At 38.6% G+C, this 17835-nt stretch overlaps 1 protein-coding gene and 1 long non-coding RNA gene across 2 annotated transcripts; both read right to left on the bottom strand.

Annotated features, from left to right (window-relative positions):
- On the bottom strand, window positions 1-1947 carry LOC133723740 (uncharacterized). The gene is made up of 2 exons (XR_009853233.1): window positions 1545-1947; window positions 1-731 (listed from the first exon to the last, which is right to left on the bottom strand). It is a non-coding gene; the product is annotated as an uncharacterized LOC133723740 (long non-coding RNA).
- A 5421-nt stretch (window positions 1948-7368) lies between these two features.
- Window positions 7369-15706, bottom strand: LOC133721826 (transcription elongation factor SPT6 homolog). Its single transcript, XM_062148567.1, has 17 exons — window positions 15531-15706; window positions 15348-15452; window positions 15044-15170; window positions 14705-14777; window positions 14424-14574; window positions 14207-14327; window positions 13842-14088; window positions 13573-13758; window positions 13373-13486; window positions 12896-13282; window positions 12708-12818; window positions 11822-12601; window positions 11265-11406; window positions 10022-11187; window positions 9596-9805; window positions 8633-9122; window positions 7369-8093 (listed from the first exon to the last, which is right to left on the bottom strand). Exons 1-17 carry the CDS (start codon window positions 15559-15561, stop codon window positions 7609-7611), a joined length of 4926 nt encoding a protein of 1641 aa, XP_062004551.1. The 5' UTR covers window positions 15562-15706; the 3' UTR covers window positions 7369-7608.
- Window positions 15707-17835: the final 2129 nt, after the last annotated feature.

Here is a 17835-nt window from a genome sequence, read left to right as displayed (position 1 = left end):
TATAAAACGTAAAAAGTATTTTTACAAGTATAAAGTGTGAAACAACAAAATAATTTACACGTAAAGAGTATGCACAAGTATTTCTTTTGTTATAAACATTATTGATATCAAATCTAATTCCAAGCGGTAAATCAAGTGGACGTGCGGCCCAAGTATAGTCGTCTAGACACAAAGTCCCTCCTACATCCGTTGGGCAACCTTACTGAAATGGCCAGGTAGGGGAGGGTGAACACGAGAGGAAAAATCCATTTTGGCATGAGCTAGGCCCATTTGTAAGCACTTCTGGATTCAAAAACCCGTCATGAACGTTGTCCCCTTCCTAGACACCATCTCACATAGGATATTCTTACTAGGATGTAAAAGGTCCTAAGTGTGTTAGACAGTTCAATGAATGTTAATAAAGGCCGCCCTCAACCTTAAGGGACCTGAACTAGGTACCAATAAGGGGTTTAGGCCAATATTAATAAACACGACTTCACCTATTCCTTCTTTAATTTACAACCTACAATTAAATTCGTATTCAACAATAAAAAAAAACAACCTAGTTAATTTAAACTAAGTATCAAACAGTTTATATACAACAATTATAAACAAAAACAAGTGATTTTTCAATCCCCGGCAACGGCGCCAAAAATTGATACGCTCAAAGCAAGCGCATAATTTAACCCTGAAAAGATCGTTAGTAGTATAAGCAAATAGGGATCGTTCTATTCCGGGGATTGAGGGTACACCTGTCATTGTCAAACAATTAAACAATTAAAATTAAAACAAAGTATAATATTCACAAATGTATTCACAAAATATAAACATTTTACACGAAAAGGGGGGATTTTGTTTTTGGTTTTTTCGAAAATGAAACTAAGTTAACAAAAACAATTAAAATGCAAAAACATAAAAATACGAATGGAATGAAGGAACAAAGATCAAAACCGAAACTTATGATTAAAATTGATTCAAACCCTAATATTGTTCATCTAAGTCATGAGAAAGGAGTTGATCATGTGAAACATTCGAAAGCAAATGAATTCCCATTTTTTACTTTTCAATGCTAATTAACCTAAGCGAAAGCACCTAGATTAATCCTATCAAACATGCAATCAAACCCTAGAAAGCTAGTCAATCATGTCATGTTTAACGCATTACACATAGAGAAAGGCTATCAACTCAAGTGTACAACTTAGTATGGAAAAGTCCACCTAATTGCAATTCTCTTTAATTAAATTCGATCTTTGTACAAAACCTTTACTACTTTGATTCAAGTTTACACAAAACGAAAAGTCGATTTCATGTTCTTAAACCTAGCACCATTCATATCGAAACCCTAAGTGTTTGCAACCACATAAGATTAAAATACAAAAGTTATCTATAACGCAAATTTAATTAAACAAACCCACATAAGCAACTCTCGAATCACAATATATGAATCTGAAAATTCTCAATTAATCATAAAAATTCCAGAAATAATACTTTGTTCAAACATATATGTCAACTAGTTCATAACCAACGAAATTCAAAGCAAAGGTTACAAAGGAGAATAGGATTACACCGTGGATGAAGATGAGATGGATGATTCACGTTGTGGATTCTTGAAACTCGAAAGCAAGCTTCAAGGATGGCTATGGATGGAAGTGCTCACGGCTTCTCTTCTTCTTCTTTGGCCTTGCTTGAACTCGTGGAGATGACTAAACGTGAAACTAGAGGATGGAAAGGAAAATGGAAAGGAAATGGAGAGACAAAGAAAATGGAATGGATGAAGGAATGTACTTTCTTCTTTGTTGTAGCCTCTATTTATAGGCTACCAAGCAAAACTATTTGGATTTAAACAAATGATGATATGTTAGGTTTGAGCATTTAAACATTAATGGAATTTATTAGGTTTGAATATTTAAACACTAATGGAATTTGTTAGGTTTGAATATTTAAACACTAATGGAATTTGTTAGGTTTGAGTCACTTTCTACTCATTTTTCCTTCAATTAATTCTCCACCAAGACTTCAGATTTTGCCCGTGACTTCTTCATATGAAATGATCCATCATGAGTGTAGATCATTCTGTAAAATTTTCAGAATTTATCTCCATGTGTTTGGGCCGGAATTTCTGCTGGACTCCTTACAGGTCCAGTTTTCCAGTTTTGCTTCTGCAGAAAATTGGGCTGACTGTTTGAAGGCCTTCCACTTCTTTTTGGCTCTTGCACTCTTCATAAGAAATGTTTCTTAGGATGTCTAGAATGGATCTGGAAGGTTTCAGCTCATTTGAAGTTCATTTGGTCAGGTGGTCGCTCCTTCTTCCTTGCTTGGCTTGGTTTCTCCTAGCCGGAGTAGAAAAATGTGTAAAGTTGACCTTTTTAGTGCATTTCCATTTTTCTCCATCATTTTATGGACCTAACACTTATTTCATCATCATCTACTCCAATGTACCTAAAAATAAAAATTGAATTAAAAATCGATTCGTTAAGGAATTAACTAAGCAAAATGTGAGGAATTAACTATTAAAATACCACATTAAAATGCTCCTATCACCTACTGCTGAGAAAGCCTCTCATCCCATGGATAAAACCACTGGCCCCAAATCCAAGAACCTTCTAAGAGCCCCAATGAAAGATGTGTCCAATATTGGAAGCTGCAGTGGATCTAAGTCTGACCTGCACTATCAGAGAAAGACCAAAGGGCTGCACAATTCTGTGATCAAACATCAAACTCATGTTTTCAAAAAACTTTCTTTTGAAAAGGTGAGCTCTAATGTTCTGGGGGATGGAATTTCAGCCATCTTTGGGCATACTCCCCCTGATGAGCATTCTATTAAACCTGATATTCAAAGTTCCCTTATTCATGATGCTGACAAATTTGTGGAAAATATTTTTGCTGACAATAGCATGTTGACCTCTGATGATAACCTACCCTCCCAAAATGGTGAGGGTATGGTTGATGCCTAATTGGGAACTCCACCCTCCCCTTCTCTGCAGTTCCAATGTTTAAAGTCTTATTTTGGAATGCTAGGGGTGCAGGTAGTGATAATTTCAGATCTGCTATTGCAGACCTTGTTAAACTTCACTCTATTGATATTTTGGCTATTTGTGAACCTAAAGTTCAATTTTCAAGAGCATGTAATGCTCTTAAAAATCTTGGCTTCACTGATTCAAGAATTGTTGAGGCTGAAGGTTTCTCTGGTGGTCTTTGGCTTCTGTGGAATAAGAATAAGACTCAGGTTGACTTTATTGATGATAACTTTCAATCTATTTCTGTTAAAATCACTCTCCCAGGCAAGCCTGCTTGGATGCTTACTGTTGTTTATGCTAGTCCAACTCACACCACAAGGTCTTCACTGTGGCCCTATTTTGATAACCTTGCTGCCATCACTAATCTCCCTTGGATGCTTATTGGAGATTTTAACGAGTTGGTTTCCACTGCTGATAAGAGTTGTGGCCCTTTTACTGGTAGATTTGGTGGTTTAAGGGATTGGATCAACAAGAATGCTTTGATTGATATGGGGTACAAAGGATCTTGCTACACTTGGAGCAACAACAGGATTAAAGAAAGACTGGATAGGGCCTTCTGTAATTGCTCTTGGAGGTCTACTTTTTCTGATGCCTTTATTCAACATCTTCCCAAAACAAGGTCTGATCATTGCCCTATTATCATGCAGCTGTATTCCAACAATTACATTAACAGAAATGCTGGCCCTTTTAGATTTCAAGGTATGTGGTTTTCTCAAGCAACTTATTCTGATTTTGTGTCTGACACTTGGAATGAGATGCATGGGGATTTTCATTCTAAAATAATGGGACTCTCTTCTGCTCTCTCCAAATGGAATAGAGAGATTTTTGGGCATCTGTTTCAGAAAAAAAAGAGAATTTTGGCCAGGATAGGTGGCATCCAAAAGGCTTGTGACAAATATGAGAACCCTTTTTTAATTAAGCTTGAAGCTGAGCTCATCCATGAATATGAGAGTATCTTAAATCAGGAAAATCTTTTTTGGAAACAGAAATCTAGAGATAAGTGGCTTCAAGGTGGAGACAGAAATACCAAATTCTTTCACTTGACTACTTTGGTCAGAAGGAGGAAAAACAAGATTGAGGGTTTGTTTGACAGCAATGGGAATTGGTTTACTGATTCTGTTTCCATGAAAAATATTGCTGTTGATTTCTTCACTAACATGTTCTCCTCCCAGATTGTTGAAGACACTAGATTTATAATTCCTTGGCTCTTTCCTGAGATTGATCAAGATGCTCTTAACAATATCTGTAAACCTGTGTCTCTCCTTGAAGTGAAGGACTCTCTCTTTGCCATTGGTGGTCTCAAAGCTCCTGGATTTGATGGTTTTCCTGCTATTTTTTTCCAACATCACTGGCAACTTTACTCTTGTGAAATTTTTAATGTGGTGAATGATGCTTTCAGGTCTGGTATTATTCCTCCTGGCCTAAATCACACAATCATCTCTCTCATTCCTAAGGTCGATGGCCCTCAACACATGACTAAGTTCAGGCCAATCAGCCTATGCACTACTATCTGCGAAGTTATCTCCAAGGTCATTGTGGCTCGGATTAGGCCTTTGATGCAACATCTCATAAGTCCCAATCAGGTTAGTTATGTCCCTGGTAGACACATTTCTGATAATGTTATGATTGCTCAAGAAATGCTTTTCAAGTTCAAAAAATCATGTGGTGCCTTGGGTTTTTTTGCTTGGAAAGTGGATCTATCTAAAGCCTATGATAGACTTAGCTGGAACTTTATTGAAATGGTTCTCTATGAAGCTCAGTTTCCCCATTGTTTGGTTAAACTTATTATGAGCTGTATTACTTCTACTAGCTTCCAGATTTGCTTGAATGGTGAATTAACTAGCTCTTTCAAAGCTCAAAGGGGTATTAGGCAGGGGGACCCCCTCTCACCTTATATTTTTGTTCTATGTATGGAAAAACTTTCACATCTAATCAAGTCTTCTGTTGATATTGGCAATTGGAAGCCTGTTAGGGCATCCCAATCCGGGCCAAAAGTTTCCCATCTTTTCTTTGCTGATGATCTCATGCTATTTGCTGAAGCTTCTCCTTACCAGGCCTACACCCTAAAGAGTTGTTTGGATGCTTTCTGTTCTCTTTCTGGTCAAACAGTTAGCTATGAAAAATCTCTAATCTTCTGCTCCCCAAACACTTGTAAAAGATTGGCTTCTGAAATTAGCAGAACTTGTGGCTCTCCTCTGACAAATGATCTTGGAAAATATTTGGGAATGCCTCTCATTCACTCAAGAGTGAACAAGCATACCTATGATAGCCTATTTGACAAAGTTCAAAGTAGACTCTCTAGCTGGAAATGCAAGGTGCTCAGCATGGCAGGCAGGCTCACTTTGATTCAGTCTGTTACTTCTTCAATCCCCATTTATGCAATGCAAACTGCTAAGCTTCCTGTGAGCCTCTGTGATAGAATTGATAAGCTGAACAGAGATTTCTTATGGGGAGACTCAAATGAAAATAAAAAAGTTCATCTTGTTGGATGGGAGACTGTTTGTCAACCAAAGAAACTTGGTGGCTTAGGAATAAAAAAAACTGCTGACATGAATCATGCCATGCTATCTAAGGCTAGTTGGAGACTTTTTCAGCAGGATTCTGGCTTATGGGCTTCCATTTACTCTGAAAAGTATCTCAAAAATTGCAGTATAACTGATGATAACTACCTGCCCCCGCCTGATTGTTCTAATACCTGGAGAAGCATTTCCTATGGTGCTGTTATGCTGAGGAAAAATCTCAAGTGGAGAGTTGGGGATGGCAAGAAAATCAAGTTCTGGTATGATTACTGGGTCCTACCTATTGCTCTGATCAACTTTGCTTTACCTTCTGCCATTATTAATGATAATGCCACCATTTGTGAATTTTGGGATGAAACTGGTTAGGATGCTTTGCTTTTAGCTTCTGTGGTCCCCAGTGATTTAGTGAGCTTAATTATTAATGTCCCAACTGGATTTGATGGCTGTGGTAATGACGTGCTTATATGGAATGCAACCTCTAATGGGTGCTTTTCTGTCAAATCTGCTTACAACTCCATGTTTGATATTAATGGTCCCTGCAATCCTCACTGGAATGCTATCTGGAACTTGAGTTGTCCTCCTAAGCTGAAGACGTTTATCTGGAGTGTTTTCCATAAAAAGATTCTCACTAATGTGCAAAGAGCCAGAAGAGGCCTCACTGACAACCCTACATACCCCATTTGCAATTCTGCTGATGAAAGTCTTATTCATTTATTTAGAGATTGCCACAGGTCTATGGCCATTTGGAAACCTTTCCTAAAACCTGGTACCATTTTTAACTCCTTCTCTCTGGAGTGGAATAGTTGGGTGGTTGCTCAACTTCATTGCCATACAAGGATCAAGAATAATATTAAGTGGTGTAGTTTATTTGTCTTTGTCTTATGGTTCATTTGGAAATGGAGGAATAAGGTGATTTTTGATCCTAAGTTTGTCATGCCTGCCTGCCCTGAGAGGATAATCTGGGATTATGCAAAAGAATGGATATGTGCCCAATCAAAGGCCAATTCTGACACCATGTACAGCTACACTATGCTTTCTTGGAGCAAACCTCCTATGAACTATTTCAAATTGAACATTGATGGGACTAGAGTTTCGTCTTCTGGGAAAATTGGTGCAGGAGGAGTTATCAGAGACCATAATAGCAACTGGGTGGATGGGTTTCAAATTAATCTTGGTGTTGGGGAAATTCTTGATGCTGAGGCTTGGGGTCTTTTCTTTGGTTTAAAGTTAGCCTCAAAGCATAACATTACTAATTTGGAGATTGAATCGGATTCTGCTGTGCTGGTTCAACTTATGCACAACTCTGCCAATTCTCTACATCCCCTTGGTTCTATGCATGCTGGTTGTGATCTAATGATGGCAAAGTTTCATAATGTCAAGCTGACACACATATTTAGAGAATGTAACATGACTGCTGACGCCCTTGCCAAGAATAGCATTTTTCATGAACCTGGATTGGTCACTTTTGACAATCCCCCTGCTCATGCTGCCCAAACATTCTTGGATGATTTGTCTGATGTAACTAGAGCTAGGAGGACTGGTTTTTGTTCCAGTTCTTAGTTTCTTTTTTGCTTCTGTTTGGGCCTTTTAGGGCCCGCTTGTAACCAAAAAAAAAAATAGACTACAATTGGACCCCTTTGGCCTGAAGTACAGAATTCGTAACCCAGCTTGGATTTTGATCTAATTTTATTGTTTGGGTTGAATTGGACTTCTGATCAGGAGAAAACAAGACTGGACGACACTACCGTGCTATTTCAACCCTGAAATGTAATATAAAAAATACCCAGGCAGTTAGATTTGGCGTTGGAATCGCCCCAGAGGCTTAGAAGTTATTATGAAGAGACCACCTTAAATTAGGTAGAATTTTTAACAGCCCATTAATAGATGATAGATAAAGCAGAGTACAGAGGTGTCGTTAAACTGTTTGAGACACAGCTTCCTACTACAGTTCTCGTAACTAGGTAAATTAGGGTAATTCATGGTCAAAAGAGTCGGAAAAGGATCAACGGGCCTCACCAACTATATTAGAAACAGCTTCCAAACTATATCACAGGATCGCAGTGGAAAACTGCCTAGGGTAGAGCAGAAAACAGTTACCAACCACCACCGCCACCTCCACTCTGAGAACCCCATCCTGAAGTACCATCACCCGAACCCTTCTTTTTCGAGTCAGAACCCCATCCTGAAGGCTCATTATCAGCAGCAGCATCATTTGCAGCAGCCCCACCCCATCCTCCTGAACCACCACCACTTTCTTGACCCCAGCCACTTCCACCACCACCAGCCCAGCTGCTGCCTCCTCCACTACCACTACCACTTCCACCTGTACCCCAGCCACCTGGGAAAGCTTCCCTGCCAGGTGAGTTTTGAACCTTTGCACCTGGAAAGTTGCCCAAGCCATCATTGCCATCCTTGGTATCTGAACCCCATGTAGGACCATCAAAACCTGAATCATGTCTCTCATTATTGCCTCGGCTATCGTTATATGTTCCTCGACCACGACCGCGCCCTCCATATGGTCTAGGTAGGCCACTTGGATGTCCATCTCGACCACCACCATTTCTGTAATCATTTCTGCCTGTAAAACCAAACACAAAAACGTCACTGACAACTTACTTTCATACGTTTTTGACACTGAGGAAAATCATAGGACCAACATGCTACTACGTCAAGCAAATAAATACAACAGACTTGCACCAATAAAGACAAACAAAATTTCATTTAATAAAGATACAGAGAAATTAAGTGAAAACAAAACCATCCATAAAATGGAGAGGAGAAATGTAGGGAAATGTTAACTAATAGTTTGTATGTGTGCAACAATGAAAAAGAACCCTTTCATAACAAGAAATAAAGATCTAGCCTAGTAACTTTTAATCAAGTTAGCCAAATTGTGCAAAAAGAAGTTCTACACCACATATTCCAAGGGTAGGGCAGAAAATGAACTGCTGTTTGTTAATCAGTTGATTGAATTTTTTATATGTCTACTGCTGTTCTACTTGAAGAGCAAGTACAGCCCAGAAATTTAGAACCTACAGCAAGTGGCAAACTAAATATAGTAGTCCCTAGTTTACACTCCATTAGATAGCATATATTTCAATTGGGGATAAACTTCACCTGTTCGCGAACTCGGTGTAGAAGACCTATCCCTGTCAAACGACTGGCCTCTCCAACCACCCTCATTGTTTGAACCACCCCATCCTGCGGATGCACCCGAAGAACCCCCAGTTGCAGGGCTTCGCATGGGCACCATAGCAGCAACTGATCTAATTGATGGTCCGGACTCATGTTGAGGCTCATCAATATACTTCTGAAAATGTGCTACAAGCCGATCAATGCTCTCAAACATCCTTTTTCTGAACTTGAACCCCTTAGGATACAGCCCAACATACTCATGGTGTGGATTTGTACTCCGTATATAGGTCAGTATGAAAGTCCCTGGATGTTCATGTGATATCCCGAAACAATAAACAATCCTCATAGGAAACTCCAATTTTTCAATCTTCAACAGTTCATCAACCTCTGCTTTTGTGCCCCGTCGGAATTTGCGATAATTTAGCATTGCCTTCAAGTGAGACACCAGGGGATCAACATAACGATCCATTACCTGCATTTATGTTTGCCAATAAGTAAATCAGTCTTCTGTGCCATCAGACTTTTATCTCTCAACATCATGATGCAGAAATGCATCATGAGGCACCACTTTTAATATCCAAGTATAACAAGCATATTATAAGAACAAATAGCCAATAAGAACTGCCCTCAAAAATTGATAATCTGTGTGTGTGTGTGTGTGTGTGTGTGAGAAAGAGAGAGAGAGAGAGTGAGTGAGAGAGAGAGAGAGAGAGTATAGATTGGTGCCATCTTATACTAAATATAAAACTCAATAATAATTGCTTTTCCCATAATTCTATCCATCCACGATAGTAGCACTATCATAACGTACATAGGCCAATTACATTGGTACAAATTGACAATTCGTTAGTACTTGACAATTAAGATTGATCAATACAATGACCGAAAGGTAAGACAATTAATATAGTATTACTTCCAAAAACAAATTGTATTTAAAATACTGACCTCATCTAAATCTTCAAAAGTGTCCTCTCCAATTTTCAGAGTCTTTCCGATACGGAGTAAGCTAGTGATATCCTTGTGTTCCTTTCCACCTTCAACTACGTCTTTGTGAGCATAAACTCCATCGTAAACTTTCAGAGTTAAGGTCAAATACGAAGGCCCACGGGAACTAGGACGAATAATACTTTCCCCAGGATCTTTATCAGATAAGAACTGTAAAACAAGTAGATGATAATATCTGTAAGAAGATGGTTTGGAATAATATATATATATATATATATATATATATATATATATATATATATATATATATATATATATATTTATTTATTTATATAGGATGTACTGATTTTAAGAAAAGTAAGGACCAGAAAGGCCCACTCACAGATGTAGTCGAATTATCAATAATAAAACTTACAGACAGCATACCTTCATTGCTTCATCAGCCGTAATATTCTGGAAGCGAGGATGAACAATCATCCTTGGCTTGAAATGTTTTTTCGCAAGCTCTTTCTCCTTACGAGCTTTTTCTTGCTCTGTCTGTAGACTTCTCCTGTCTTCATGGTAATAGTTATCGAGATGCTGAATATTTTGATTTCGATTATTTCTCATTTCACTCTCTCTACAAACTAGGAACACCTGATACCTATTCTTTTGAATAGATTTGATCTTGCACGAGAGAATGTCACCCTCATTCAGTCTCTCAGATAAGTCAGAAATATCCCTTGAATCATCTGAATAGTCTTCTTTCATAAGCATACCAGTCAGTCCAGATTCAAGTGCACATATTGCCCTTTGAGCTTGTACCCTGCGAACTGTGGCCAGCACAATTCTTCCTTCAGCAAGGGTATCTTCAGTTTCACCTGAAATCATATAGAATTCTTCATCTTGACTTAGTTCTTCATATTTCTTACGCCAATCCTGAAAACCCTGTATTAATTCTCTCCTGATGTCACAAAATGTTTGTATCTTATTCTCACGCTCTTTGCTTTTAGCATACGCTTCAACATCAAGATTTTTTAGATAAGCAGGCCGATCCCTAACATGTTCTATAGCCATCTCCATAGCATCCTCATCATCATTGCCACCATCAACTTCAAAAACATCTTTGGCCAATTCTTGGGCAAGAATATAGGATTCTGGATGAATTCTTGTATCATCCAACAGATCAATAAATTGGCTGCTGCTAGCAGCCAGCCCACTGCGCCGAACACGCAAGAAACCAACTGCATTAACAAACACCTTTTTACTTAACCCATGTGCTGTCAAAAAGTCCTTCCGAGTAAATATTGCACCAGATCTTACCAACGATCGCTGCAAAAATGCTGCTTTTCTAGGTCCGAGCCCAGAAATGAATTGCAAAGGTGCAAATAACCATTCGTGGCTTATAGCCAAATTTATGTCGAGGCCTACTTGGTTTGTAACATCTACCATGACTTGTTCAATCATTGCATACTTCTCATCTGGGGTGAGAAAGTTCTCCAAAGGATTGAGTTTCCAAGATAAGATTTCTCTTCCTGGCCCACAAAGAGTGGCGACCATTGCCAATGGATTTTGAAGGTAACGCCCCAGAGCAACAGCACGCTTCACAATGCCTGACAACACAGATCGTATAATCAACAAGCCATTTAATATGAAGACATAAGATTTCGAAGATGGGGGATATTAGTACCTGATTGTGCAGGTAGCTGATCAGATGAAATGCGAGAGTTTTCATACAGGCGAGCCAAAGATTCATCTCCATAGACAATGCTTAGCCCATCCATATCCTGTCCAACATCTCTAGGATTCTCCTCCACCATCTTAAAGATTATCTGATAATTGCAAGAAGCAAACAAATAAGCATCAGGTGTGCAAAAGATGGCTTTTTAAAATATGGGATGCACATACTCTACTCTATACATACTATGAGAAAATCCCCACAAAACCAGATAAAGTAAGGACATATGAAAAAGACATCACCTCATCTCATCAGATTGTTTCCATTAAGACTTTCCAATACACTATCTTGTTCTACCAAGAAAAAGTTATATTAAGAAGATACTACAGAAATGATGAACAAGACTTCCATTTCAATTTCCAAAATTATTTCATTATCACCCCCCACCCAAAAAAAAAATATATATATATATATATATATATATATATAACTTCAAAAATCAATTGAATATGCCACTACATTGAAAAATAACCACAAATCAATCACCAGCATGAAAACTGTAGTCTCACCTCGTAAATATCTTCTTTCAGGCGAACACAAGACAAATTAACAGCTCCTAGAACAGCCACATGTGGTTGGTGATCAGTCATGAACTTCAAAACACGTTCTTGGTCATTTTTCTTACGTTGCTGATCGTTAACGTTCTGGGAGCGTAAGGTGAGAGATCCCGTGTAAAGCACATCTAGCACCTCCCCCGATGAATCTAACATAACAAAAGTGGTTGCTGGCTTCCCAGGGCCCCAACAGCAAGCCATGACCCTGGGTGCAGCTTCATCGTCTGAACTAATGTCATTCTCTTTCCGTTGATATGGTCCCACAGAGACTTTATTCCACAAAACCTTTCCGTATTCCATCAATAACCAGTTTTTTGCCCTACTAGTCAACAAGGATCTTGCTTCTTTCTCCATTGAAGGTAGAAGAAAATTGAAAAGAGCATCCTGCAATATCAACTTCCGCTGCTCATTCCACAGTTGTGCAGATTTACTAACACCATCACTAAGATAGTACTCATTAAAGTCGCTCATCAACTTGTTTAGTCTGTCTTCCGGTAGCTTAATAGTAACTTGAAGAAGCTTCTCCTCTTCAGCCTTCTGGATAAGCAGCCATTGTGCATCCCCAAATCTATTTAATGGCTTTCTTTGCAACCACTTCACCCCTGCAAACTGATGAAAAGCTTCAATTGCAGTATTTCCGTCTGGTGTTGGGCTGGTGGACAACTCAACCATATCCAAGTAGTTGCTCCTAACATACTTCCTGACACATGGCTCACAGCTTATCTCAACAGCAGCCTGAAACAAGTCACGAAAGACCATCATTCCACATTGTACCAGAGCTTATGAACTTATGATCAGGCAAGCTATAAAAGAGAATATACTGAACTCAATTAAGGCCTACCATATGCCTGGCTCCTTTGAGCACTTCCTGAGGTGTCTCAAACATTGCACATGTGAAGTTTGAAGCCAATTCCTCTGGCGTCTCTTTCGCATCCTCCAGCTCATCCATTCTCTAACATCAAATAAAGTGGGAAACTTATGTCTCTTGTAAGGAAAAACATATGAATGAGCAAGAAAAGACAAACTTACCATTTTCTCTAGTGACAATTGCAAACCAAACTGTTCAGAGGTGTAACCAAACTTGCTGGCAACCTCCCACAAGCCAGCCTTACTGCAGATACTATAAAGGGACTTCCTCTTAGGCCTCTTATATTGGCCCTCATCCACACCTATCTCACCAGCAGGGAAATGCAAGTTAAACTTGGTGTCCACATCATCAACTTCTCTCTCTGATTCTGCAGCCTTTAGTGACTTCATAATTGATTCAAAAAGTTGCTGATTTAAAGTTAGTCTGGTCTCATCATATATGCGTCGAGATTCTTCATCAAACCGCTTTTCGTAATAAGATTGCAGAGCACTTTTCCTCTTCTGAAGCAGCAACCATTTTCTATGCAAGTCCTGAATGGACCAAAGTACCTAGACAAAAAACAAAAACAAAAAGCTTTTCAATATATTTCTTGTTCATACTTAAACTGCATGCCATCTTAAGTGTTTGACGACAAGTACCTTGTGCCACTTTAGTGTGGATGCTTTCTCATTTTGATCATCCATGTCCATGTGTTCAGGATCTTTCAATATACTAAGGCACTCCTCTTTCCGATACATTGCAATAAAAGGAACCTGAAAAGAGAGAATGACAGATTAATAAAATAAATATCAGATAAACTAAAGAGTATAGAGTTATTGACATTAACAACAATACTAACATCCAATTTCTGCACATGGTGCAAGTTCAAGAATCCAATGATGTCGTCCCTGCTTATGGAATTCCCCAGGCCTGTCTTGCCAAAAAAAGGAACTGTACCACTTGCAAGTTGATTGAATATCCAGGTACTCTCATCATCTATGCTCTTTTCATCAAGTGGAGGAAAACCAGTGCTTTCCTCATATACCTACAAAGAAAAGAACATAAAAAGAAATCATGAAAACTGAAATCTTGAATTACAGGATATTATTCACAGGAAACTAAAAGGACCTGAATTCTTTCTGGGACATCAATCTCCCGAATCTGGTCATCCTTCTCTGTCATATACTTTTCCGAAAGAACAATTGGTTCAAATTCATCTTCAAGCCTCCTTTCCTTCCATTCACTAGAATCCAAACCTTGCTTACGCAGCTGCAGTAATTCATCAACATCACCGAATATGTCATGGGCTTCCTGCAGAGCAGATGAAGATACTCCTGGTGCCTGCCTGGATTTCTTTTTCTTAAGCTTCTTCTGTCTAGCCAAGGATTAAGAAAGAAAAAAAAAGGCAATGATTAATCAACAATTAGAAAATTAAGTTCAAAACATAACCAAGTCAAATTCGTGAGATGACATGCACACACTGCAGAATATACCTGACAGGAACACCAGCCTCATCAAATTCTTCGTCGACTATAAAGTCTGCCATTTCATCTTCTCCGTCATCTTCCGCTTCTGCTGGTTCCTCCTCTTCAGCAATGTCCTCAAGTGGAGGGCCTACATTGTCACATAGTATGACCAATCAAGAATAAACCAGATTCATATATTGATCATTTTACAAGTCAAGTTATACATATATCTAGATGGATATACCTTCATCATCACCACCAAATAATGAGAACTTAAGCTTCTCCTCTGCAGTTCTTCCCCCTTTACCAGTACCAGGAAACTCCTCCTCATCAGATAATCCACCAAGGTCCCCCTGAGCATGCCTCTGAGCTTTTTTCAGCCGCTTAAATTTCCCCTGAAAGTTTGGCCAAAGAAAGAAGAGAAAACCCTTGAAATCTTCATTATGCACAAACACACACATGTACAAATGCGTTTATAATTCAACAGGAACTGGAATGGGTATGGGTATGGGCGGTGTTCACAACCTTTCTGCGCGGGGCAATCACATTATTGTCCTCCAGGAGCTCGTAGTCATCTTCATCAAGAACATACTCCTCTCTACAAAAAAAAAAGGCAAAGGAAAAGTTATACGAAGAACAGCCTCTAATTAATTTCTAGAAGACTTGAAAGATACAAAGATTTTCATTGACATTGCATTGGCTTCATCTAAAGGACAAGACTAAAACAACTTCCAAACTATTGGAATGCAGTTTTCTTTCCATGGGGCCAAATACAATACACTGAATTTTCATTCAAGCTCTTGAAACCTAAAAAAACCCTGCGATATCTTAAATTGAAAACAACAGCTCAGGCAGGGAATTTACTTTTTCTTTCTTTTCTTCTTCTTCTGCCTCTCCTCATCACTGTCGGCCCTCTCTTCTTCCTCCTGATCATCTTCTTCATCAACATCATCTACGATAAAATCATCCTTCTCATATTCATCTGGCCCTTCTGCAAAATTCATAATAAAAACCAATCAGCATTATTCAAAGCCAATCTTTGCAAACAAATAAAGGCCCTAACCCAAACCCTAGATGGATCCTTAAACCCCCAAAATTCACAAATTTTAAATCTCGAAAACACCAAACATACGTATTAAGAAATAGGGGAGAAAATAAAGGGGCGTACCGTCTTCTTCGTCCTCATCTTCGTCGCCGCCGCCGCCGCCGCCGTCCTGGTCGACTGTGTCCCCGTCGAGGGGTTCCCTATCCTCCTCGTCGAGCTCGACCTCATCTGAGCACAATAATGCAAAACCATTTGTAAGCAGAGGGAGAGAGGGAGAGAGAGAGAGAGAGAGAAACAGAGATTTACCCTCGTCGTCGGAGATGACAGCTTTGCCCATGATTTGGTGGCGAAGGGGATGATTTTAGGGCAACAACAAAGGTCGATTGGCGAAAACACCAGGGAGTTGTGTGGAGCGAGAGACAAAGTTGGTGCCTCTCTAGACGACGGACGGAAGAGACTGATATATTTCATTCAACCTGCGTTTGTACTAACAAACCCACATTTATGTATGTATTTCTTATTTTCTTTTTCTTTTTCCCCTCTTTTTTGCCCTTTTTCTATGGATGATTTTCTTTTCATAATTTCATATTTTGGCACACTAGATTTCCAATTTTGCCCAATAATTTTTATTTTTTTCTCTCTACACCTCCTGGTCTTCCATCGTTTCCACAACTCTCTCTCTCTCTCTCTCTAAATTCATGGAGTGCTATAATATCAGAGCTTGGGATTAGGACGTCATAATCTAAACACAAATTATGACTATCTAAATACCAAATCAAGAGGTATGAATAGAACCTCTCTTTTTGTATTTATGTTTTAAAAAAAAAATGAGGGGAGACAGATAACCTCCCCTTGACCAAAGAAAATAAAATGAAAAACAAAAAATGAGTTTTATTTTTTTGAGAGGGAAAGGTCAAGCTTTATTCGATGTAAATTACTTCATATAATGAGTAGCAATAAAACTATTGAAGACTAGAGGAGCATGACCACTCTATGTACTCTTAGAAGATACATAAGATTATAGAGCCACCTTAGATATCATATGTGCCGCTGAGCTGGACTCTCTAAAGACATGAGTGAAAAAAGTTGCTAGCAGAGAGGAGAGCGAGTCTTTAATATCCTCTGAAATTCTACCAAAACCTGAGCCATCATCCTCTGTTTTTAGAAGCTATAACCAACTTTAGACATTATGTTCAAAAACTATAGGAGCCAAATTGAATACAGTGGCCAACTCACAAGCGGTCTGCATGTCATAGCCTCAACAATATTCGGAGTAAGAAAATTAACCCTTGCAACATAATCAACCAACAACTACACATGTTGAGCCCCTAATCACAACACCAATACCTCCACAATGAGTAGGCCTCGTCAACGGGCCAGGCTTCATTATAAATCATAAGATCCAAGCTCATCCTTAAAAGGCGGGCCTTGCGGGCTTTTTCGGGCCGGGCTGGGTAGCCCACCTTTTTTTCGGGCCGGGCCGGGCTTTTCTATATCATTCTAAAAACATATATATAATTTTAGTATTTTACATATTTTTTTTTTATAAATCTATATTTATATATCATACATACACTCCAAAGAGCAACCTCTATAAATTCAAAGAAAATGGGAAAACCGATCGTTGGATGTGATTATTACAATAAATTGTGGGTGTGGTTAAAAATTTAGTCAATTTCATCATAGTTTTGAACCCGATCGGATTGGTCAACCGTAGTCACTTATATGTTTTCTTGGATGACCGATGGCATGACAACCGCGAAACGTGCTTATTTTTTCACATCACGTTTGTAAATATTCCATCGATGGATGTGCGTGGACATAAGATAAAAAAAAAAAAAATTAATTACAAACACATTGGCCTATACCAATTTTCTTTCTAAAGTTGTATGACTTATACATTGCATTTAAATTGTTGAGGTTCATTCTAAAGCAACCATGAAGTGGAAAATGAATTCGGAGAAACCAACCGCTCAATGGAGAGATTGTAATGTTTTATGGTGGTTGTAGAAAATCCAGCCAATTTGGTTCTCGTTTCGAATTCGATCAAGTAGGTCAAACTTAGTTACTCTTATAAACCTATATTTATATATCATACACTCCAAATGGCAACCTCTATCAATTCAAAGAAAATGGAAAAACCAAACCGTTGGATAAGATTATTACAATAAATTATGCGTGTGGTAAAAAATTTAGCTAATTTCACCATATGTTCGAACCCGATCGAATTGGTCAACCGTAGTCACTTATATGTTTTCTTGGTTGACCGATGGCATGACAACCGCGAAACGTGCTTATTTTTTCACATCACGTTTGTAAATATTCCATCGATGGATGTGCGTGGACATAAGATAAAAAAAAAAAAAAATTTAATTACAAACACATTGGCCTATACCAATTTTCATTCTAAAGTTGTATGACTCATACATTACATTTAAATTGTTGAGGTTCATTCTAAAGCAACCATGAAGTGGAAAATGAATTCGGAGAAACCAACCGCTCGATGGAGAGATTGTAATGTTTTATGGTGGTTGTAGAAAATCCAGCCAATTTGGTTCTCGTTTCGAATTCGATCAACTAGGTCAAACTTAGTTACTCTTATAAACCTATA

The sequence above is a fragment of the Rosa rugosa genome, chromosome 7 (assembly GCF_958449725.1).
Source record: "Rosa rugosa chromosome 7, drRosRugo1.1, whole genome shotgun sequence".
In the NCBI taxonomy this organism is placed as follows: domain Eukaryota; kingdom Viridiplantae; phylum Streptophyta; class Magnoliopsida; order Rosales; family Rosaceae; genus Rosa; species Rosa rugosa.
The sequence above is the reverse complement of the archived record's forward strand: the minus strand, read 5'-3'. Positions and strand labels throughout refer to the sequence as shown.

Bases quoted from the DNA above. Each gene is read 5' to 3' on its own strand.
- LOC133721826 (XM_062148567.1), bottom strand. From the start codon at position 15,561: ATGGGCAAAGCTGTCATCTCCGACGACGAGG. The intron at 14,328-14,423 runs GTATATCCATCT...GTGACAATGTAG, and splicing joins ATTTGGTGGTGATGATGAAG to GCCCTCCACTTGAGGACATT. The intron at 14,089-14,206 runs GTATATTCTGCA...ATCCTTGGCTAG, and splicing joins GAGGCTGGTGTTCCTGTCAG to ACAGAAGAAGCTTAAGAAAA.